The sequence below is a fragment of the Falco rusticolus genome, chromosome 16 (assembly GCF_015220075.1).
Source record: "Falco rusticolus isolate bFalRus1 chromosome 16, bFalRus1.pri, whole genome shotgun sequence".
Taxonomy (NCBI): domain Eukaryota; kingdom Metazoa; phylum Chordata; class Aves; order Falconiformes; family Falconidae; genus Falco; species Falco rusticolus.
In genome coordinates this window covers 7,955,943-7,979,570 of record NC_051202.1, presented here as the reverse complement: position 1 = coordinate 7,979,570, position 23,628 = coordinate 7,955,943, and the positions used below count along the sequence as shown (strand labels likewise).

The 23,628-nt window shown below is 49.1% G+C and overlaps 2 protein-coding genes across 3 annotated transcripts; both read right to left on the bottom strand.

Annotated features, from left to right (window-relative positions):
- Window positions 1-5: 5 nt before the first annotated feature.
- On the bottom strand, window positions 6-8,239 carry SLC37A4 (solute carrier family 37 member 4). Of its 2 annotated transcripts, XM_037409637.1 has the most exons (9): window positions 7,975-8,239; window positions 7,654-7,886; window positions 6,169-6,412; window positions 4,745-4,903; window positions 4,296-4,381; window positions 3,263-3,376; window positions 2,903-2,968; window positions 1,720-1,858; window positions 6-1,482 (listed from the first exon to the last, which is right to left on the bottom strand). In XM_037409637.1, the coding sequence occupies exons 1-9, from the start codon at window positions 8,120-8,122 to the stop codon at window positions 1,316-1,318; spliced, it is 1,356 nt and encodes a 451-aa protein (XP_037265534.1). In that variant the 5' UTR covers window positions 8,123-8,239; the 3' UTR covers window positions 6-1,315. The 2 variants fall into 2 exon arrangements, with proteins under 2 accessions (XP_037265534.1, XP_037265535.1); XM_037409638.1 differs by lacking the exon at window positions 2,903-2,968 and having other exon boundaries at window positions 7,975-8,237.
- Window positions 8,240-8,417: 178 nt separating this feature from the next.
- HYOU1 (hypoxia up-regulated 1) lies at window positions 8,418-23,508 on the bottom strand. The gene is made up of 24 exons (XM_037409818.1): window positions 23,377-23,508; window positions 23,041-23,134; window positions 21,789-21,867; window positions 21,404-21,558; window positions 21,226-21,302; window positions 20,078-20,259; window positions 19,378-19,493; window positions 18,427-18,610; window positions 17,855-17,989; window positions 16,837-16,919; window positions 16,605-16,737; window positions 16,112-16,299; window positions 15,694-15,832; window positions 15,534-15,594; window positions 14,741-14,823; window positions 13,951-14,139; window positions 13,590-13,789; window positions 13,349-13,436; window positions 12,649-12,771; window positions 12,185-12,318; window positions 11,596-11,680; window positions 10,955-11,207; window positions 9,989-10,072; window positions 8,418-9,451 (listed from the first exon to the last, which is right to left on the bottom strand). The coding sequence occupies exons 1-24, from the start codon at window positions 23,450-23,452 to the stop codon at window positions 9,393-9,395; spliced, it is 3,000 nt and encodes a 999-aa protein (XP_037265715.1). The 5' UTR covers window positions 23,453-23,508; the 3' UTR covers window positions 8,418-9,392.
- Between the last annotated feature and the right edge of the window lie 120 nt (window positions 23,509-23,628).

Genomic DNA, 23,628 nt, shown 5'->3' with positions numbered 1-23,628 from the left:
CCCTGTTACACTGCTCCATTTTATTTCACAGATAACAGAAGATTATATAATTAAGTACAAAATGTAATTCACTTGCATTATTTTAATTAAGTCTGGCTACCTACTTTTGCAACAAAGCTGTTCAACAAAGTACCCGTGTGCAGGTTCTTCATGAGTTGAACTTGCCACTTCCAGGACCCTAAAGCAGTAAATCCTTTTGGGAAAAACTAAGCATATTCAACAAAATTCCAGTTAACAACCTGAGTCTGCATATTACAGAGATTTCTGGGCCGGACTGCTCAAGGCTGCCGGTGGCAGCTCTGCTGAGGTAGCCAGAGCCCCTACCTGCAGCTGTGACAGACGCAGCTCTTGACCAAAAACATTCTAGACTACACACCTTGTGCCAAATAAAATACAATCTGGTGCTAGAAATACAGGTTTTCAGGAAACCCAGCTGCAGAAGTTGTGGGCTGGCAGTAGCTGCTGTCGCAATACCTGCTGCTGGGTTGGTTTTCCTGGCTGATTGGCAGAGTGCTTGCTACAAGCTGCTTTGGCAGCAGCTGTCTCCCTCACAAATCATTAACACTGTACACAAATCGCACCAGGCAAGATCAGTTCAATAGAAGGAGCTTCTCTAAATGCTCTCCCCTGAAGTGCCAAGAATTTCTTGGAAACATGCCTATTTTTGAGTGCTGCAGAGAGTCCTGACGCAACACCGCATCAGTGTTCTCGTCCAGAGCAAATGCCTCCCTCACCCTTAACAACTAATCCCAGGTAAAGCTAAAGCCATGCTGTTCCCAAATCAGCTGTGAGGCCAAACTGCAATAATCATTATTCACTGCTCTGTCACTGTTCCAGGGCCGAGAGCATGCAGGGAGCTCACGCTGAAGTAAACGGAAACATCTGCGCTTACAGCGGCTGGGTGGGCTGAACAAACGCGGCAAAGGCTGCTTCAGCACCCCTGAACCACAAAGCTGTGCTGACAGCTAAGAGCCGAGGCAAACAGTAAGGACAAAACTTAAGTGTGACCGCACCTGAATCCAGTTGGTTTAGAGTACTTTTAGTGGGGAAGCTGGGGCTGTGAAGCTTGCTTGCTTCACCAACAGTCCTGTGAGGAGGAGGTACAGTAACTAGCTGAATTATCACATCTTGAGGGAAAAAGTGATCAGTAGCAGGAACCTTGTGCCCTTGGGCACCTGACAGTGGATGAAGATTTAAGAAGTTTTTACCTAGGTTGCAGCAATAGGTAACTTACTCCTAGGCCAGTTAAACAAAAAAACCGAGCATCATTCATATTAGCATGAGGGCATCCTTTTCACCGAGCAGCTTATCCTCCTCAGTCAGCCTTCCTGGGAATCCGGCCCATCTTGGTGCGGATGTTCCGCAGTAAGAAGAAAGCCACCGTGCTGCCAGTACAGGTGATTTCGGCCACCCAGAAGGCTGTGGCCCAGCTGTAGTGCTTGGCAATGGTACTGAAAGGTAGTCCAGCCAGAAAACCCCCAACTGTAAGGGAAAGCACACAGAAAACTAGCAACGCTTGTGCTCCTCAGTTACAGCTGCCAATGCTTGGTTCTGCATGTATAAAAATCTCGGGCCTGGTTTGAACTTCAAGCACTGGGCAAAAAGCCATCAGGTACAGCAGGAAGCATCCCCGAGGCTTGGCACCCAAGGGCTAGACCTCACTTCATCAAGAACACACATGAGTTTGGTTTGTTTCCTAGGGAAAGGGGCATTACTCACCGTTGGCCATGAGGGCTACTATAGCATGAGAGGTGCCGCACAGGTTGGCAGGAGCACTTTCGTTGGCTATAACCCCAAACAGGGCAATCGGCCCATATGAGGAGAACCCGAACACAGCTCCCAGAATCAGAATCCACAGCTGTCAAAACAGGTTAAGATCAGAAACAGGAGCTGTGCATCTTACCGCTGTCAATCAGCAGCTGCTGACAAATCTCAAACCTTTTCACAGTATCAGGGAGTTTTGACATTTTTGGGCTCACAGCAGCTTTCTGGCCTGCAGAGAGAAGAGCTCAAGCCTGCAACAGAGCCCACATACATACATCCCAGCTGCACCCCGACCACACCATCCTGCCAGCCAGCGTCAGCTCTTCTCTCTCATACAGCTCTGCCCCCTACACCGTCCACACACAACATATGCCATTTTGCAAGGAAGAACCAGAACATCGAAGAGAGATGGGCAATGAAAAGTGAACTGAGTCACTTTTAAAAATGATCCTGGAGACACCAGCTAAAACCTTTTCTCATTTTAGATGCAAGTGACCAATCAGAGCATCTTCATTTGCAAGAAGCCACTACCTGATGACCTCTGTGTCACGGAACAAACAAAGAAACAAAACCAAAAAAAACCCAACAGTCTGAACTTCAGTGTTAGCTTACGCTCTAGGAAAACTACCTGGCTTGGAATTTATCAGTTGCTTGTGAAAGGACAACAAAGGATAAGTAACTTGACGGCCTCAAGATTACAGCATGCTTTTTGAACTGTAAACACCATTTCGAGATGCCCAGGAGGAAGGAAATACCATCTTATTTTCCAGATGGGAAACAGAAACAGAGAGTTAGAAAAGCACTTGCCAAAAATCAAGGAGGAAGGCATCTGCAGGGGCAGAATCATTCCTCTTGACCTCACTCACAAGACCCCTTAACTGGCTACATTTTACCTGATGAACGAATGTTCTCAGAACCTTCTATGTAACAACTTAAAGGTTTTATATCCAGGCTTTTAAAAGTGAGTTAGTGTAATCAAATGATTATAAGAAAAGGTTTCTTCTACAAAACTTACAGTAATCTCTTCTCAATGCCCTGGTTCTAAGTTCTGTAGTGCTAACCAACCTCCCAGGACAGGAAAAAGGCAGATCAGTGAAAGCAGAAACAGGCAGAAGGAGAAAAAATGCAAGGCAGAAACCTCCTGTTCTTTTAGGCTTGTAAGACCAGCTAGAGGTTGCAAGGCTACAGTCCAGAAGTGATTTTCCTGAAGAAGAAAAAAAAAGGAGAAAAAAGGTTTCATTTATTTAACAATCATGAGGGTAGATGCAAGTCACATCTACGCTATAGCTGGTAACGCAGGCTGCCCAAGCGAACTGAGGCAGGAGGAGCAGCCCAAACCAGACCAAGTTAGCCTGCTCCTACATAGCACATACAAAGAAAAGGCAAACTCACAGTTCTTAAGAAGGGCCAAGAAACAGTCACACTCCCTATCATCAAACTCCTCACCATGAAAGGGCTATCCCTCCAACTTACGGTCAGCTGCTCGCACGTGGATTACCTTGGGAGAATTGCCTGTGACTGTGACTCGGAACAGAAACATGGACACACACATCCCGGCCATCATGGAAAGCAGCAGCGCGTGCCGAGGATTCCCGTAGCTTGAGAGACCCACCTGTGATCCAGGAAGGGAAAATAAAGGTCAGAAACTGGAAGGACTCCTTCCATTTTATACTGCTAGCAACTAACACCATCCACACAGCTTTCAGAGACACAATGGCGCATCAAAGACACACCTGCTAGCCAGACTTCTTGGTTTGGTTTAAGGACGGCCTGCAGTCAAACTGTGCAAAGCAAGAAGCTCCTAGAGACAAATGATACTTCTGTTATCAATGCACCCTGCTTTTGCCCTGAATTTGGCTTCAGATCCCACCACTCGATTTTAACATGGGGATTTTTTTCAGCCAGAAGACAACTGTCAACAACCAGTTCTCTTCCAACACCAAAATCTAGAAAGCACAGTAAAGCCAACAAATTAAACCGATCAAACACCTTAAACCTGACAGGCGTATGGTGATCCCTAACATCGGCACATGTATCTCCCAGCACCTTCTAGGGTGCTCAGCAGTTGTCTTCACACACACAGCATAACACGGTATGGGCCTGTTTCTCAGTGGTACCATGCAGTAGCCACACGACCCTGACTGAGCACCTTAGTTAAGCTGTTGAGATGGGTTGTGTCCCTCCCAGCCTGCCTCTGCATGGAGGGAAAGAGATGGGTTAATCAAGAGTGATCTGATTTTCAAATGCCCCATCTCAAAGCAGGGCAGTTCAGACACAGAACCGCATCCAAAAGAATGGCTTGGGAAGGCAGAAGAAACAAACATGGTACTGAGAGGCGTGGGGCAGCAGCTCCCTGCCTCTGTGTTCTGTATATCCTGAACCTCCAAAGCAACACAAGCAAGGGGAGCATTCCTTAATAATCATCTTTAAGCACTCGCAAAGGAAGCCAAAACAAACTGTAAAAATTCTGAAGCAGCTCAGACTGACACTGTGTTAACTTCCCAACATGTCTGAGGGTCCAGATTACTTACTCTTGCTACCGCTCTGTCAGAAAGGTATCCAGCAGCAATGCTTCCCACCAGACCCCCAATCTCCAAGGCACTGATGTAGGAACTACCTAGATAGAGCAAAGAACAGGCCGTCAGGTTTGGTCACATGCGTCCTCTTGCCCAAGCTCAACTGCCGTCAGCTCACAGTGAGCTCAGAGCAGCTCCGCCAGACAAGAGCCTCCAGCGCATCCTCGTATAGGAATGCCCATCTGCTAGTCCCAGGAGGGCCCTGGCACAGCTACTCAGTGCATGCAGTAACTGCATGCTAATTTATTTCAATAGCTGCGTTTACCTAAGCAGACAGTTAGGAGGCAAGGAAACAAGTCCCTCAGATGGAGAGGCCCATGTCCTTTTCCTGTACCCAGTCCAGCTCCCGGCAATACCTCCCAGATTGCAGCCACAATGCTTAATAATGCAGCTTTGCATCATACCCACAAGCATGGATTGTCCTCTCTCCTGGATAAGGAAGAGCTGTCCCCAATCGGTACAGCATGTTTTCACTCCAAAAACAACCAGGTAGCCCGTTGAGAGCACCCAGAGGTATGGTGAGAGCAGCAGCTCTGTCAAAGTGCTGTTGTCACTGGAGGAACCTGTAAGGAAGATGAGGAGGAACATTGCTGCTGCTTGAGGACACCTACACACAGCACTACAGATGGGTCTGCCAGCCGGATTCGTGCACAAGGGCAACGCAACAGAGGGAGATACTCCTACCTACTGGTAGCGAATGGCTTTACCTCCCCACCTTGTCCTGGCTTTGCTGTGATTTCAGAATCCTTTCTGTCAAATTTATTCCACATTCATTAAAGATTTCAAAAGAATAATCAACACGCTATTCCCAGTAACTTTATGTATTGCAGCCGCCAATAAACCCTTCACAAGGGCTGTTAGAAAAAGTACCTGCTTCTCCAGGTTTTGTGCTGGTGTTTGTAAGCTGTGCCTGTCAGCGCCACCACACTGACCCAAAGAAAGATGCTGACTTTCAGGTGTTACCTTGATTTTTGCATCATCTTCCAGGAGCGCCTACAAGCCTACCCTCCCCAGAGAACGCTCTGGGGAAACAATATTCTTTTCTTACACAAAGAGATCAAGTCTAGCAGCACAGGCATCGCAGGACAGTGTGGAAAACAGGCTGTTTCCACTGGCCTGTAAAATCCTACAGCAAACCTGTGTTGCAATTCCCCTCTACCCATTCTGCTTTCAGAGAAGCACCATACTCAATAGTCCGAACAAACATTTACTAACTAGATGTCGTAGATTAGGACAGAAAACACTGAGCAGAGTCCACCACAGGCCAGGGGTCAAAAGAACCCATGGCGGGGTGAGGGGAGAACTGCCTGTCCGCTGCCAGCACAGAGGAGAGCAAAGTCAGGCTTAGGGAAGTGTTCCCGGCTGTTGGTACCCTCCAGAGACTCGACTCACAATCTGAGCAAAGAAAGCACCACGAAAACCAAGGCAGCATTAGTAAGAAGACATTAAGTAGACGGGGAGACGAAACAGCCAGCCATGAACATCTTGGTGGCTGCTGGCCTGCCAACAAGCATGACCGATGGGTGGGCAGGCTGTTCCTCTGCTGCTGCTGTGACAGCATCAGGAGCCCGCACACCGGCCGCTTCTCACAAGATGACCCAGGGGCTTGGTTTATGCCTTTTGTAACTTCAGTGCAGCAGCTCAACGGTAACTAGAGTAAAGTTGCTGAAGACAACCCCTTATACCTGCCCACCAAGCAGTGGTTCTGGGAATCGGGAAGGACAGAGACCTCAGGACAGCAAGCGCGACATGTCTCTGCTTGAATACAGGCAAGCAGGCACCTGCCTCCTGCCATGGCTGCCCGCTTACAGTGAAGTCTCACACTTACCTTTCTTCCCCTTCTTGGGTCCTTGTTCAATGTTGGGCAGCCCAACATCCGATGGCTCGTTTTTAATCAGGACAAGGCAAACAAAAGAGACAACCACACAGATGAAGCCGGAGAAGGACAAAGTCATGCGCCAGTTGTAGTTCAGAGACACGAGGGCAGCAACAATGGGGCCTAAGCCTCCAGCCAAGTTCATGCTCGTAGACAGGATTGCCCACCAAGTCCCAAACTGAGAAGGCTCAAACCACTGTGCAACAACAAGAAAAACAGCATGAGGTCTGAGAACGGGAGTGATGCCGCACCTGAAAATCCTCAGCCAAGGCCTGCACTGCAGGTTTGGGGCAACCCAGACACAGATCTACTAAAGCAGGTGAAGGGAGTGCCTGCTCTTCACTACCTTAGTCCCACAGGGAACTCCAAATGTTACACAAGTGTCAGCCATACCAGCCTGACAGGTGCTCGCCCCCCCCAGCCAGCTCAGAGTTATTTCCATTTACAGACCATGAAACTGAGCCATGGAGAGGCAAATTTAAGAGCAGCACAGTTCTGCGTGCTCACTTGCTGGGAACAGCGTCCTCCTGGAGGGGTCTGCTGGCACAGGACCATGAATGGCTACGCAGAGAGCCACAAGGTAACTTAAGGACTTGCTGTTGCATTAAGTATCAGGCACGATCAGCTCCGTGCTGCAAAGCACACTCAGAGCCAGGACTGCCCAGAGTGGTTGTCATCGGCAAGAAAATATCTATGAGCTATGTTCACAAATGTCTTCAGAAAACACTATGCCTATTGTTTCTGTTATTCAGGCCCTTCCTTTCTGTGGACACAACCATCCTGCTCTCGCCAGCTAGATGAGGCTAGATGCCTCGCAGAAGGGCAACACAGTTGTTCAGTGTCACTCCTGTCCTGCAGGTATATGCATCCCTGGACTTTACATCTTTCAAGTGAGGTTAGTGCACAGCTGACCTCCTTTCCTTCTGTCCTAAGGCAGAAATCAATCTGTTCCCTTTAAATTGTCACAAAAGCCAAACACACAGCTTAAGAGGCTTGGCTCATGCTGCTCCTCCATGTCACCTGGTTTTCTACCTGAACAGCCTGTGATTTTCAATTCCTGAGCACCCCAAGCGTGCAGATGCAATTCTGCTTGTCGCCCCTTGCCCAGCAGCAAAGAGACAGCCAGATCTCTGCTGTGACGTTTACAAGACTGGATTCCACAAATTATGCCTCTTTAGGGCGGAGAAGGTCCGCGACCAGGAGATGCTACTGATCCAGCTGGGCCAGCGCGGAGGCACAACAGGCATGGGCTAACCCGCTGTCACACCTCTGCCGGCATCAGCAGGGCCTCGCGCAGGGAACGGCTCCGTGGGCAGCGCAGCTGGCAGCTCCGCGCTCCGGGGCTTGCGGGGGGGGGCGAGCCCCTCGGGATTGCGGGCCTGGTGCTGGGGCTGCTGAGCTGGGGTTCCCCCATCGCCCTTCCCAGCCAGCCCTTACTTTTCGTAGGATCTTCCCGCAGGGCGGCCAGCCCAGCCCCTGGGCTAAGCCGTTGAGGAACCAGAGCCCGGCGAAGGCCGTGACAGTGGAGCTCCAGGAGAAGACCACATTGACCAAGCCCACCATGAGGAGGCCGGAGGAGAAGAGCCAGCGGGCGCTCATCTGGTCGGAGAGGACGCCACTGACGAACTTGCTGATGGCATACGCCGCGGACTGGCTGCTGGTGATGACACCTGCGGCCGGGAGAGCAGGGGACACAGCTCAGCCTGCAGGGCACGGCCACCGAGCCGGCAGCGGGGGGTCCCGGGGGCCGCCACTCACCCAGCTCGTCCTTCCCCAGCGGCACCTCGGCCATGACGGAGGGCATGACGAACGAGAAGGTCTTGCGGTTGAAGTAGTACAGCGTGTAGCCGATGAACATGGCCGCGAAGATCACGGCCCGGTACCGCCTGTACCCGCCGGCCGCCATCCCGCCGCGCTGCCCCGCGGGGCCGGACCGGAACAGGAGCAGGGTGGGCCGGCACTGGGCGAGGCAGCCGACAGCCCGGCCCGAGAGCGCGGCGGGCGGACAGCGGCGGCAGCCGGGGCGTGCGGAGGCACCGGCGCGGCACAGCGGCCCCGCCCCGCCCCATTGCCCGTCGGGACTCGCCCCGCCCCCCGGACCTGCCCCGCCCCCCGCGCCCCGGACCTGCCCCGCCCCCCGCCAGCCCCTCCCGCGAGCCGGCCCCCCTCACCTCCCCAGAACAAAGGCGGCCGCCTCGCAGCAGCGTCAGAACGGAGGTTTTTATTTTGGGGTGAAGAGGCCAGGATGGAGCACAGCGCCAGGTGCACACTCACAGGTGTCTGCACGACCCCCGGCCCCGCCACGGCCAAGGATGCAGAGGGTTGCAGTGAAGCCGCTCCAAGCACGCCAGGGGCCGAGGAAGGAGGAGGGTCGCAATCAGCTCTGCCAGGTTTGGGGTGTCCTCGCCCTGCACCACCCCTGCGCCCCGTTACCGGCTGCTGGCCCAAGTACCAGCTGCACCAAGTCATTTCCATTTTCACCCTCCTCCTCAGCAGTTGGTGTTGCCGTTTCTGCATTATTTTTTTTTTTTTCTTATCGTAAACTATACAGAACCTTTTTGTCAGCTCTCAGTTCGGGGTTTTCAGACTCTGCTACAGAGCACAGATAGAGACGGTTTTAACAACAGTCTATAGAAAACAGACACATTCGTGTTATCTCAAAGGACGGAGCAGCTGCCTCCCCAACTCCATTCCACCTTCCCAGGAACGCAAACGAGAACACACCTCCTATCAGCCAAAAATCACACAATTTCTTTAAGCTAGGGCTTCATACACACAGATAACACCATCTCAACTATGTATGCTTCTGCACTAGCCCCCTTTCTCTCTAGCAGAGGAGGCATGGCAGAGTTTACGTTCCAAGTTACTTCCTAAAGCTTAAGATGTTTCTTTACTGCTTTCTCTCCACAGAAAAGTCACTTTGGTGACTTCTGTACTGAAACAGACAATTCTCGGTGGGCACATTGCCAGCCTTAAACACATAAGAAAAAAAAAAATCACTAAGTTAGTAGCGGCAAAATCCCCAGAAAGAAAAAAAAAAAGTACACCTCTATCCCATTTTGTTGTCAGACTGCTTGTTGTGTTCCATTTACATCATGACTAACCAGGTCCATGATAAAAACAAGAAAGTAATCATGAAATAAATAAATGTTGATGCCAGTAGGAATTCAGGGATGTTATAACTCATCGTTCTTCCTGCTTTCTCCTTCAGCTTCTGTCTTATCTTTTTTGGACCCTATGTAATGAAGTAAACACAGTTACACTCTGTAACAGGTTTTACAGCACACAAAGCAGCGCTGAAAGTCCCTGACATTTCATTAAGTGTTCCAGCAAGCTCTCAGTCTATTGTACAGTGGTCGGGGGAAGGCTTTGGGCACAGACGCTCAGCTCCAAAGAGCTGAAGACATTGCTGCCCTCTGCCTGCCAGACACGCTGTCCTCGCCACAGGAGCAGCAGAATAAAACACACACACCTGCACATCAGCTCCTTAACGGAGACGGGCTTCCAGCTACAGGACTGGCTATAAACTGCAGCAACAGGCATAAAGCAGCTGCTGAGGCAGGAGGCAGTGGTACATTAGACCTTCACACCGAACAAGGAAAATGTAGGAACAGCGAGGAACCCAAACTTTTGTCTTCCTCTTTGCAGAATTAAGAACTGATCCAAAAATCAGGGGTTCCACCGCCTTACTGCCTCCTACAGCTAAGGAGCATGCAGACAGCTTGCACTTCTAGCTACCAAGTTCCAAAGCACGAGCCAAACATTTACCCACCAGAGTCTGATCCACGCTTATCATCTATTGCCACTTTCTCAGCTGTAGGAGATTCCTTAGCTGGACCAATATCCTCAGGTTTTTCTATGTTTAAAGCAGAAAGAAAGAGAAGTTCAGGGAGAATACACAGGAGACTAGGTGCAAGGAGATTAGGTGCCTAGTGGAGAGGTTTGCAAACAAGCCAGCAGCTGTGGTGTCTGAGCAGGACTGTAATAATCCACTCTCACAGTGGATCTCTCTACAACACTCAGAGAAGCATCATAGAACTGCTCCTTACTTCTCACTGCCTCTGCCTGCCAGGCTTATGTTCCTAGAAGCCCTGGAGATTCCCTGGTTGCTTACAGTCACCTTTGGAGCCGTGACTAAGCGGCACCTCTTACTCAGGCCAGAGGAACCCCTGGGAACTCTGCTGACAAACAGAAATCCAGATTTAAAAGGACCAGGCCACTCAGAACCTAAGGATCTTAAAAAGTTCAGAAAACTACAAGTTTTCTGGTACTTAGTCGCCAGCTGGTGTTAAACCATGACAGTGTCCCAAGAGTCGCTTGTTGTTTTTTTTTCCTGGGGTCCAAACCTTTCTCATCCACAGCTCATACTATTCCTTGATAACTAGGACATGGCCTTGAATAGTCAGCTCCGGACACCCAGAAGGCAATCGATGGCTTATCTTTCTTATAAGGCAATCAAGCCAGCCAGCCAAATACTGACTAACCACCCTGGGAAGTTTATAAACACTTTCTGTTCCTTCACAGAAAAAAAACCCCAAACAAACAGTGGTGGGAAAAGGACAGGCCATGCTGAGATTTTCCCAGCTGTCTCTGAAAATTAAGAGGAGGATCATTTAACCCTACAGTTAACTGTTGTCTTCACTTATTTAGCTCCCTCTCAAGACAGAGAGGTAAGAGTGTGCTACACATGGTAATTATATACTAGGAGTTATGTACACACTCCCCACCCACTCCTTACCTTCTTGTTTCCCCTCCGTGGGAGGGATAGTGTTCTCAGTCTCAGAGGCTGCTGTAGCATTCTTGCCCAAATCTGTTTTTGTGGTGTTCTTCTCCTTTTTGGGTTTGGGCTTTGCAAACTTGGCCTTATTCAGAAGATACTGGACTTCCCTGTCCAGGGTTGCTATCTTAAGCTCTATATCTTTGGACAGCAGGATGGGTTTCTCAGTAGGGGAGAGCTTGTTCTGCTCAGCCAGCGTCTCGTTCTTCCAGATCTGGGGGATGGGAGGGAAGAGGTGCTTTTTGAATGCTTTCAGGTTCCAGGAATCACTGTAATATCACTGCAGTATCCCTCAAAAAAACATAACAGAACCCTTAAAACCCAGAGGCTACTTTTAAAAACTGTGTGCAGCCAGATTACTGGGCTACACCACCACTCCTGAGACAGCTCTCCACATGCGACAAGAACCATTATCACCCCAAAGCAGTCTGGGGTCAAGCTGGGAATTAGAAAACACCAAGACACACAAAAGGTTTGCCAGTGGCATGGAAACAAGACAGGCACACTCTGTTTCATGACCCTGAATGAAAGTGTATATGACAGGAAACACAACCCAAACTCCCACCCCCGCCCTCCCCCAGAATCATTTGATCCTTTATTACCGTTGTTTCATTGATGGCTTTTTCCAGCATAGTTAGTTCCACTTCTGTGAATATCTGGTCAGACTCTGGAATCATTCGGGCCCCCCTTAAAGATAATGTTTATTTCTGTTAAACCAAACAGACCGTACCTCAGCAACTCAGTGTTTACAGCTCCAGTAAGCATAACTAGCCTCTGCACATACCAACCAATCAGTACGTTTTACGTTTATGTCTCTTGCACCTACAGGAAACTGGAGTCCTAAATCAATCTCTGAATGCTAAGAATGGGATATGGAGCCAGCAAATGCAGCTATCACGAGATAAGAAAAACAAGAAAGATAGAAAAAGCTGAGGCCATAGGATCAAGAGCGAAAATATCTGCCTGCAAATGATGTGTGCAGTGTTGGACACTTCCTGCCCCCCACAGATGACACAGAGCTTGCACGCTTCTGTTAATGGGTTCTGCAGAACTGAGCACTAATAAGCAGGGGTTTGGTCATCTCTCTAGAAGTGCTAGTGACTTTCAGGTCACATTCAATCTGGACATGTTCTGTTGGCATCTCTTACACTATCAGCTGCATGACTCTCCTTACCAACAGCTTGCTCTTACTTGAGAAAGATGGTTGAGTGGTTGAGCAGACTTTCCAGGGCAGCCAGGCGTTCTGGCCACTTTCTCCTTTCCTCCACACGAAAGAAGAGGTTCCTACAAAGCTTTTTCAGCTCTGAAAGCTTGTCTTTCAGCTCCTGCAAATGGGGAAAAGAGGGGAATTTGCCCACTGTCTAATGCTGTAAACCTCAGAAGTTAAAACTGCAGGTTTTGTCACTCTCTCCATCAAATACAGCCATATGACTAAGCTTCATGTGGAATCAACAGGTTACTGCTGAAGCTGTTGAAGATACACCCATGGCTAGAAGAACTTTGCCTTTTGCTCTGTACATAATGAACTGAGGAAGCAAGAATGTTTCAAGAACCAGATGACAAAGCATCAAGATGAATCAATACTCTTTCAGCCTAGGTGGTCGTTCCCACGTCAGCGATAGTGGAACTGGCACCCCGACTACAGGCAGCAGTACCTTAGTTGTGGCTGCATAGCCCTCCTCCTCCATCCAACTGGAAGCCTCATTAAGCTTCCTGGAAATTTCTTCTCTCTGCTCCTCTGTTGAGACAAACTGGTATTCCTCTTGGTAAAGCTTGTCCTGAAAAAGAGCAAAGCAAGCACCCCTGTCAAATACCACTGACCACGGAAGCATAAAATGACCGGGTCACCCACTTGCAACTGGGCTGGACTGTGAACTCCTGCGACACTGCCTGCACTGGCCAGAAGAATCTCATTCAGTGCTCCCAAATATGAGCTCCTGCTCCTAGCATTACCGTGAGCAGGATGGTAATGCACCAGGTATACAGGCACACGCGCACACCAGGTATGTGATGGTGAAGCTGCAACAACCATAATTTCACATGCACTTAGCATTAGTTGCCTCTTCTGCACAACAGTTCTTGAGCAGCTGTAGCTGCTTTGCAGCCAGAGTGCAACTCTTCCAAAACACACAGGTAAGTGCACATAAGGGATACTGGAAACCCAGAGTCTGAAATGTTACGACATGCTGAAGGAAATGTTTGTTTTCTATCAAGGAAGCCTCAAAAGTCCACATAGGCTCTTCAAATCAGCTTCCCCCAGCTCAGACAACTTCCCTGCACTCAGATCAGCCAAGCTGCATAAGACACTTCTACCTGCTCTCCAGGAACTCCCATTTCTTGATATCCCTCTCTTACCTGGGTCTCAAAGATGAAGGACTCTAAGCTGTTGGCCGATTTTTCTCTTTCCTGTTTCTCTAAATCTCTGATTGTCAAGTCTTGGAGTCTAACAGACAAAGAGAACAGAAATCAAAGGTAGCAAGTACCTTTAGATGAGCACCACATCATATACATCAGCTCCTGAAGACAGCAGTGCTACATGAGCTATCACCATTCTAAAGCAATTCATTTCCTTTATCTAGAGCCACTTCAAACATACTTTTTCATTGAGCTCTTCAGTTCATCCTCCAGCAGGTCAGGCACATCGTTTACATCCAGTTCCATGGTGATCTCGTGGACAAGCTTCTGCTTTTTGGGTGCTTTGATCTTCTTCTCTTCAACTGTCTTGGTAACTGTGCTGTCACTGGAACTTCTGGACGGTTCTTCCTCTTTCACAGTTTCTCTATTTTCTTTGGGATCCTGTGACAGATAAGGTACATTCTCAGGCAAGGGAACAGATAGGCAGATTTTGCAACTTTTTTCCAAGGCAGGGCACTAACAGGGAAAGTAGAATTCCACTGAGGAAATTCCACTTCTCGGACACAGAAATCACAGTCCCATTCCTTCAACCTGATGCTCACCTGAGACTCTAATTTCTCGCCTTCTTCCTCCTTCTCTGACTCTGCTTTCGGAGGGGCAGTTTCTGCCTGACCTGGAGACTGCCGTTTCCTTTCTCCCTGTTCTTCACCAGCATCTTCTGCACTGCTTTTCTGGTCTTGTTTCTCTTCTTGCTCTTCTTTACCCGTTTCTGCTAGGCTCTCTTCTTCTTCCTGGTCATCACAGGCAAGTAAAGGGGAAACCAAAACACAGTTTTTAATGTAGAAATTCCATGCAAATGTTTCACAGTACAGATAATGCTCTGAAAAAAACTTATGTATGAAAAACAGCACTCAGAGTGACTGCAGCCATTAGCAAGGGACTGTGCTGAGCTAGAATATTAAGTAAGAGTCACTTCAGTGCAAGACACAATTCTGTGACAAGGAGCTTTCACCTCAACAGAAGGAAACCTAATCACTACTGCCAGCATAACAGCAGCTGGGCCTATATGACCCGGAAGAAAGCAAGGAGCCCACTAGACACCTGCACAGACACCACATAGGCAGAAGCCTAGCCACAGAGCACCAGGAGAATTTAGAAACAAGAGACTTCCCTGAAAACAAGTCCTGTAACATTGTGCCAGCAAAAGATCACAAGTTTCTTTAGATGCATGCCACATGAAACTCAAGAGGAACATAGCACTTTCTGAAAATATTTAAAATCCTGACATGCTGCCAGACACCTTTAGTTCTGCTTACAGGAACTCTTGCCTGTTTACCGGCCACAGCAAGACCCAGAGGCTCCCTCCCACTAGCAATCACCCCAGGGGCTCACCTGAACCGAATCTGTCAGGTTCTCTCCAGCCTCTGGTGTAGGGCCACCACCCCCAAACAGATTCGAGATGGTGTTTCCAAGTTCTGTCGATAGGAGAAAAAAAATACATAATATTATGTATCCATAGGAGGAGGAAAGTCATCTTCAGCTCTCCCCCTCACAAGCATAATTATCACCAAGGTCCTCCCTTGGCAGCGTACACTCCAGAAACTCATCTGTCCCTGACCTCATTTTGTGTTTTTGCATGCACAGACAAGCGGAGCCTCTGCCCCTGCTGGACCATGACCTGAAATTTGTAACTTCAATTAAAAAGCTTCAAGCTTCAACCTGTGGCTGCATTAGCCACCTCCCAAGATGCAGATTTCCAGCTCCGCCCTGTAGGGAAGTCTGTGCTCCAAAACTGGAGCAACTCAAAGCACAGATCAGGCCATCGCACCCCTGACAACAAGAAGGGAGGGTGCTATGGGGCTGTGGATGTGGGATTTGCCTTCAGGACAAATCTCCTTAAATTGGCAGCTGTGGCTGAACAAAGAGAATACAACTTCTATTTTTCAAGATGCAATGCATGCCACAGTCACCTGAGAAGCATATGACATTTCAGAGCCTCCTGGCAGCACCAGCAGCCACTTGCAAAGGGCTTTAAGGTATTTTGAAGCTGTACACACAATCTGAGACAATGGCTAACCCCTTAACTGCAAGCATACAGTTTCCCTGGTTTTGGGGTGTGGAAGTTATCTCAGCCACTACAGGTACAACGCAACAGTCAGAGCAAATGTTAAAGTTCAGCATTTACTTGTCAGTGTTGACTCCTCCTCCAGCTTGTCTTCCACCAAGGTCTCAAACACAGATTCCACCTTTGAAGGAGGAGCACAGAATTATTTCAAGCAGGGACCATCAATAGCAGAGAGGGACAGAACTGGAAAACACAAACATCACAACGGGGTGGTGTTTACCCGGTCAAGACTTAGCACTCCACTCTCGTCCATATTGAAGTGAGCTTTGATGCCTCTGGATTCATAATCTGAGTGCTTCTTGAAACTGTCCCCAACTCCCTTTAGCCTCACAGTAGTGAGATTGAGAGAACCAAAAATCCTGACAACACAGAGACAAAAGCAGAAAAAAACACCTTAGGGTAACAGTGCTGCAGAACAGCTAACCAGTTCTCACAGTCACCTTCACAGCGATGGGCCACTGCACAAAGCAAGGAACTGACACGTTTCGGTTTGCTAAAGTGCACAAAACTTGGAGGACTGATCTGCAAATACACACTGGTGCCCAGTCAGACATGTAGGCTTGCCTGACAATAGAATTCCCAGTCACACATACTGCACTGCCAGAGAGCTGTCTGCGCTGATGCTGGGCTCAACTCACTGCATGTCATCCTGGGTCAGGAAAGACAGATCTCCATAGTTGACATAGAACTCAAAGTCATCTGTGTAGCGGTTGAAAGTGATAACTTTGCGCTGTGGATAGGGTGCCATGCGCTGGAACAAAATCCTCTTGTTATGCTTTAAACTCCTGGATTTATCATCTTCCTCAACTTCACGAGTAAACTCCACCTGCACCACAAACAAAAGCATGACTCAGCAACTGCAAACTTCCTCTGCAGCATCTTATGTCAGAGGCTTCCGCAGCATTTGGCTGCTCTGCCTCATGCAGAAGTTGGGGGACAGGCAAGTATTTCAATAGGTGTTTCTATATGCCCAGCTTCTTGGATGTACCACTTCTACAATATGGAAGATTTTCTTCTGCTTCCTTTATTAGATTGGCAGAAAGATCTCCATAGTCTCCTTATTTGAAGGCTTCTCCCAGCACAGCCCCATTTACTCATACCCCGGACAAGGGAAAGCAAGCCAAGGGTTACCTGGATAGGAAACACAGCAGCATCCCGAATGACAAAAGGCTTCACCTTAAAGGCTTTGCTCAGAGCAGCTGCCTGGTAGACTGCACCCATAGCAGCAGCCTCATCAGCATTGATATTCTTGCCCAGCTCTTCTCTACAAAGTGAAAAGCAACAGACATCAGCTTTGCAGCCTCTGCCATCAACAGCAACTTGTCAGTAGGAGACAGACTAGAAGGGGGCCTCACATACTCACTTGCCCACAGCTTTCAGCAAAACCTCCTGCACTCTGGGGACTCGTGTGGCACCACCAACTAGAATCACCTGGTCAATTCCATCCTAGGGATTGGAAACAGTCACCTTGTCTTGAGAAAGCAATTTTGGAAAGCCAAGTTCAGGGCTTCCTTACGCTCCTTCCCCAGTTACCACGCACTCATGTGGTGCTCTGAGAATACCCACGCTACGTCCTGCCATCCCTGTGCAGGCCAGTGCCCGACAGGTCTCAAGACAGGCTGACGCAAGCCATGCCAACATAAGGAACCTGGAGTCAGGTCAGTCAGACAGGGACAATATGACCACTGCTTCAAGTCACCCAAAACGTGGGACTTGATTCAAAATGAGACAGACCATAGTTTAATGCCAGAGCAGCCAGCGACTCAAGACAGCAATCTGGATCAGAACAGACAGAAACCCAGACTTATTTAAGAGGTGACACAGTGTCCTGCGTTGAATACCAGAGCCAAAAGATGCCCAAGAGCATCCTGGCACCCTGGAAAGTGAGCATTTAACCACGAGCGGGCCTCTCCAAAGGACCACATTGCATGTGGTCCAACTGCAGTCCACAAGTGGCCTTCTAAAGGGAGTGCTCAAAGGAGAGGCCTGAATAGCAGTAATTCTATTTCCAGGCTCTTTGAGTTAAAACTTCAGGAGTGAGACCAGAACCAGCAGCTGGGGGGGGGGGGGGGGGGGGGGGGGGCGGGAAAAAGAGACCACCAGCATTCCAAACCTCTAGCACAAGAGTAGTTTTTTTAAGAGAAAGCAACCTCTCCTCCAAGTCCTTCATTTCTGGTAGATAGTGGAGGGGGTCATGACAGACTTCTGTCGACGCTGCAGCCGGTAACTTCCCTGCAGCACCAGCACCACTCTGTTACAACAGTGGGTATCTGTATCTCTCAGCAGTGTTGGTAACACAATCACCGCTGCCTTGATCATGATATGACAGCAGCTCCATACATGAAAACTTCAGAATTGTTTATGTATTTTCTTGAACATACCAGGTTCATCTCTGCACTGCTCAGAGCCTGCTGCACAGGTCCTGGGACGCGCTGGAATAAGTCAGAGCACAAATCCTCAAATTCTTGCCTTGAGACTTTGGCCTTGAAGTCAATGTCATCCAGTAGCCCCTCAATCTGTTCAGAAGAAGAGACCAGCCAGAATGAAATTACTGGTGGAGTGAGCATTCTCCAAGCAAAATTTTCCCTGACTTGCCAGCGTGCAAAAAGTTTCAGCTTTCCTAACACACCTAAGACCCTGAACATACTCATCTGAACCGTGCCATTGCTAAGGTGACAAGGGAATGGAACGTGGATACAGACAGCTTCTCTCAGTGAAAGTTTATTTACAAACTTCACATGAATAACTCTTCTCCAATCCACTCAATCACCAGAGCTACCAAGTGGGCACAAGTTGAGAAGGACCACCAGTGCCACCACCACCCCTGGAACATGACAGTAATGCTCTTCAGCACACTGATGTTGCCAGGGGGACAGCATTTCCATGCACCTGTCCTTAACTCACCCTGCCCTCAGCCCTAAAAAAGCAGAAACCCCGAGACAGGCAGTCAGACCTGTGCCATGTGGTCAGCATTCGCGCTCAGGACAGTTTTCAGGCGGTTGGCCTCCTTCAGTAGTTTGGCCATGGCCCGGGGATTCTTTCGGACATCTTTTGAAGGGTGCTGATCGTTGAAGAGTTTTGCTAAATAGTCCCGGAGACGAAGCTCCATCACTAAACCTCCAAGAGTACGGTCAAACCTGAGCAAAAGAATGAACAGAGATGTAACAACTTAAATGGAGCTGAAAGAGAAACAAACTTCATGTATTATTTCACAAATATGCAGAGCAGCAAATGGTCAAAAGTAACTACAGTACTATCAGCTGTGATTTGACTGTGAAAGAACAACGGTTGCTCCAAAATAACACATCATAATGAAACAAAGAAAAGAAAGATTCACCACCACAATAGCCTTTGAGCAGGAAACTTCATTGTATTTACGGTAAAGGCCTTATTGCCAAGGATGTCAAAGAGCCAAAGGATAACTGCCTCAGGTCCCAGGTATTTTCTCGGAAACAGCAGTATAAAGGCTTTGGGCTTAAAATTGCTGAGCTGGCTATTCACAGCAATCCCCTCCTTATTTGGCAACACATTAAGTGCACTGCGTTTTCACTCCTCTCTAGAAGGGTATTCCACTTTTTCAAACTGACACTCTACTTCTGTAAGGTTATGTGAAATGGAATTACGCTTAAATGGCTTGAGGCTATAAAAGAGCAAGCCTGTAAGCAAACCAAGTACACTGGTTCCCTCCTGGGCTCTTGCAAGTTCTCAGTTGCCTTCTGCACAAGACAATGACACCAGAATTATTAGCAACTGGAGCCTTCTTGCTCCAAACGTTTCCCACTCTGCCATCCAAATTACTGTGCTGAAGCCTCACTGCAAAATTCTACATTTAGAAGAGACTGTGAAACAAATGGTTTATTTCCTGAGACCTGTGGGTTTTGTGCAACTCATGTTGTATTCTTACCCAATGCCCTGGATCTGCAATTGAGGTTGGGTTCCCGAGTCCTTAGTTTTCACTGTCTGATACGTAACAATAGTACAAACGGTGCTTCCTGCTCCCATGTCGTAAAACATGATATTCTGAAAAGAGAAGCTGGGACGGTGAAGCAGAAACACGTGGATATCCCCCATGAATAAGGAAAGAACTCATAGCTTTCCGAGCTTGACACAGGCCAAGACTATCCACTCAAACTGACTTTACACAATAATGACAGGACTTGTACTTTGACCAACACAGGAGAGGTTCAGGGTCACGCTTGACACAAGCGGACAAGAAAACTTTTCTCGTCTGTTTCACAGATTGAAAACCAATGCTTTGCTCTTTAAAACTTTCTTCAACCTCAGGAAAATCAAGTATTTCAGTCAGTCTTCCAACACCTTAGAAAATCACTGTTACTCCCTCCTGGTTGATGGGCAAGGAACAGACACAGGTTTACAAAAGGGGAACTCCCAGCCACCTGCCATTACTCCAGCTTTCAGGCTTCACCACATATTCACATAGGGTTTCATCTCTTTGTCTCGTTGACGAACACACAAAAACAGAGGAGATAAAGTGGACTCTGCTAGTCAATCAAAGTTATGCCCTTTTGATTTTGTCTGCAGCACTTTCTCCCCCACATGCAGGCACTTGCACGGGACTCTCCATACCTTCCAGCTGCACCTACCTGCGCAGTGGCATTGATGTCTTTCCTCCTAAAAACACCATAGTTCAACGCTACAGCAGTGTTGTCGTTGATCAGCTGCAGCACCTTCAAGTCAGCAATGCGAGCAGCATGCAGAACTGCTCTCCTCTCCGCCTGGTTGAAGTATGCAGGAACTGTGATCACCGCATCCTTAATGGGCTGCTCTGGAAGAGTTGCAGGGAACTTGTTTTCCCATTGGTGTAACCACATGCAAAGACTCATAACAGGGTGACGGCAGCAAAGCCAGAGAATCCAAGGTAAAGACTCGTACAGAATGCAATCCTGAAGCAGCATCGGCAACCAGGGTCAACAGGGATGAACATCTCTGTGTCCTCTTGAAACCAAGCAGACTTTGCAGATTCTTGCAAAGCCACATGTCTACCGACATCCCTTTCACATGTTAGGCTACACTCAAATGCTCTGGGATGCCTTAGATTTCAACAAATTTTACCTTCATAGAGTCTTCCCTTATCACTGGATTACATTCGCTCTCCAGAGTAAAAAGTCTTTGGATTAGCTTTAGTATTACTAAGCAAACAACACACAGCCTCCTACCTAACAATGCAAGTCAAACATGTCAACAATATTCACCCCAATTTTCATTACTGCTGTATTTCATTAGCAATACAGCATGAAAAACACAACAGCCCCTTATCCATTAGCTAGGTTCACAACATAGGACAGTTTTTGCTCTTTAGTTGTAGCTGGGCTCCAGTAGCAAGTCTCCATCCAGACTTCACAACAGTTACAACACAGACTTCAAAAGAGCTGCTTCCATCTTCCCCTGCAGTTACATACCAACACGCCTCTGCTCTAGTCACATGTGTGAGCAAGAAAACACTTTACTCTTTCTCCAGAGATCACCAGTAAGGCTCCTTCACTGCACGGTTGGGTGGGATCTGGGATACCTGCCCCCAAGAACGGGATTAAGACCTCAAACTCCCATCATACTAGAAACGAATGATAACTCGACAGCTGCTAAATCTTGCTTACAGCCTACAGCTGAAGAGGCCCAACATCCTGTTTCTGAAAATCCATGGGTTTCCAAATCCCTTCAGTCTCTACTCAAATCCTACAATATACAATCACATACGCGCAGATACTGTAAAAAACAGCTAAATCCTTCCAACCTGCAAATTCCTCAGCCAGACCACGTGAATAGTTCAGGACCATCCCCAGCATCTCCTCCGGAGAGTACTGCATGGTCCTATGAGAAACAGACAGGTAAGAAAATTGCAGCAACCAGTCAGTTACAGAAGCCTGGTAGCCAAAGCCTCACCCAAAAGGAACACAGAAGCAGCCGCTTACTGGGACAACTTGAAGATAACAGTCTGCCTTTTTTCATCCTTCACCAGTTCGTGCTCTGGGAATCGGGACTGGTACAGCGCTACGTGGGGGTTATCGATACGCTTACCCAGCAGATCCTGAAAGTATCTGAATGCCACCTTGGGGGTCCTTATGGACTGTAGAAAGAAAAAGCACGTCACTCAGCTGCATTTCTTTGCCTTTGTCAAACAAACCTCTCCAGAACTGTGCGGTGAACAGCTCTTGTTATGGGAGTTCAGAGCACCAAACCAGTATGCACAGAGCCAGTAAGAAAGTCAGTAACACACCGAGGAGATGAGTACAGTACAGCAGTAGGAACATACATTCTGCACACAGGAACTGCAGTCGGAGTAACAAGAACTCTTACCATTCCTAGCGCACTATCACCAAAGAGACGCTCATTCTCCTTCAAAGAAATGGCCACGGGTGTTTTCCTTCGTGACTCCCTGTGTAGAAACAGATGCCTTTTTCAGTTGAAACAGCTGAACGTTCAATACAGAGTTCCTAGTGAGGAAGGGTGTTGTTTCCATTTCAGAAAAACTAAGGAAAGGTGCTCAGATACCACCTATGGAGAGGAAGGCCAGCCTCTGCTTATCTGAAGGGCTGCAACAGCAGCACCTCCCTTCAGAGCTTTCATCCCTCCTTGTGACATGGGCAAATAACAGACAAAAATCTGTCAAATCCACAGTCGAAGCTGTGGTTGGCAGATTTGTTATTTTTCCTGTAACACAAAGAGAACTTCACAAGAGATGACTTGCTTCTGCTCCAATTCATCCATTGGCACATCAAAGTGAGTACTTCACTATGATAACTAGTAAATGGCTTAATGTTGCCCATTAAGCTCAGTGCACACTACCCACTTCTGAATGCCTCGTAACATGTTATCAATTCTCTAACGTAAGGCTACAGCAAAATGAAATTGCCACAAAGAAAGGCTCACAAGTAGCTTTCTAGAACATGCTGCTTTGTACTTAGACGAGATTTGCTGTATTTTTGCTTTCCTCCACCAGCGAGCAAGGCAAGACAGTTCCCTCATTCTATCAGTATCTGCCAAGTTTCAAGGAGCTGGGTGAAGAACCTGTTCATTATCTCTCAGTCTAGGCTCCCAGAAAAAGAGCATGCTCCTGACTGTACATCCTCTCCCAGCTGCAAGGGTTTTCACTCAGTGTCTTGGGGAATGGCTGCAGCAACAGCAGCCAAACAAAAGGAAAGGTTTATTTACCTGATGAACTAGCACAGGCTCTGAACAGCTGCAGCAAAACAAACCTTGCAGAGAACCAGCCTTCCTAACCAGACAGGCGAGAACATGATACTACATCCTTGTACATTTGGACCGCAACACGTGCTAAATCATGCAGGCTTTCGGGTGCTTGAAGGCCCCGCAAGGGAAAGTGAAAAGCCAGAACGCTGCCTGCACCACACTGAGAGCTGCTCGGCTGGGGCAGGGAGCAACTCGGCAAGCCCCGAGCCAGAAGGCAGGTGCTCCCCTCACAACAACTCAATTAACTGCGCTAACTGAACCCTGGCTGCCCCGCACCTCCCGGTTTCAAACCCCGGCGAAGCAGAGCGCGGCCCCGTGACACGCCAGCGCCAAGCAAGGCCGCAGGGCTGGCGCGTACTTGTTCAGGACGATCTCCATCGGCACGCCGGGCTTCACGATGGCGATCTTCATCGACTCGCTGCCCACGTCCACCGACATCACCGCCACCGGCTCTGCAGCGCGGGCGAAACAACACAGCCCCTCGGTGAGCACCAGCGCCGCCACAGCCCGACCCTTCCCCGGCGCCGGGCGGCCGCGGCCGGGAGCGGGCCCGGCCGGGCCGCCGGGAGGGGAGCGCGGCGGCATGGCACCGCCGCACCCAGGGGCGCCCCCCGCTCGCCCTCCCACGCCGCCGGCGCCGCGGCCCAGGCCCTGCCACCCCCCGCCGGCGGCCCGGGCCCCGCGCCGCACGTACCTGCGCCAGGCAGGCGGCCGGAGCAGAGCAGGCAGAGCAGCGCCCAGCAGCACAGCCGCGCCGCGCCCGCCGCCATGCCCACCCCGGCTCAGCCCCGGCCCGCCGACAGGTGCTGCGGCGGCGGCCCCGGCGGCTCGCGCAACCCCCGGCCCGGACGCGGCGGCAGCTCATTGGCGCGGCCGCCAGCGCCGGACCCCCGCGCGCCAATCCCGGCGCCCCGCGCGCCCCCATTGGGCCACGTCAGGGGGAAGC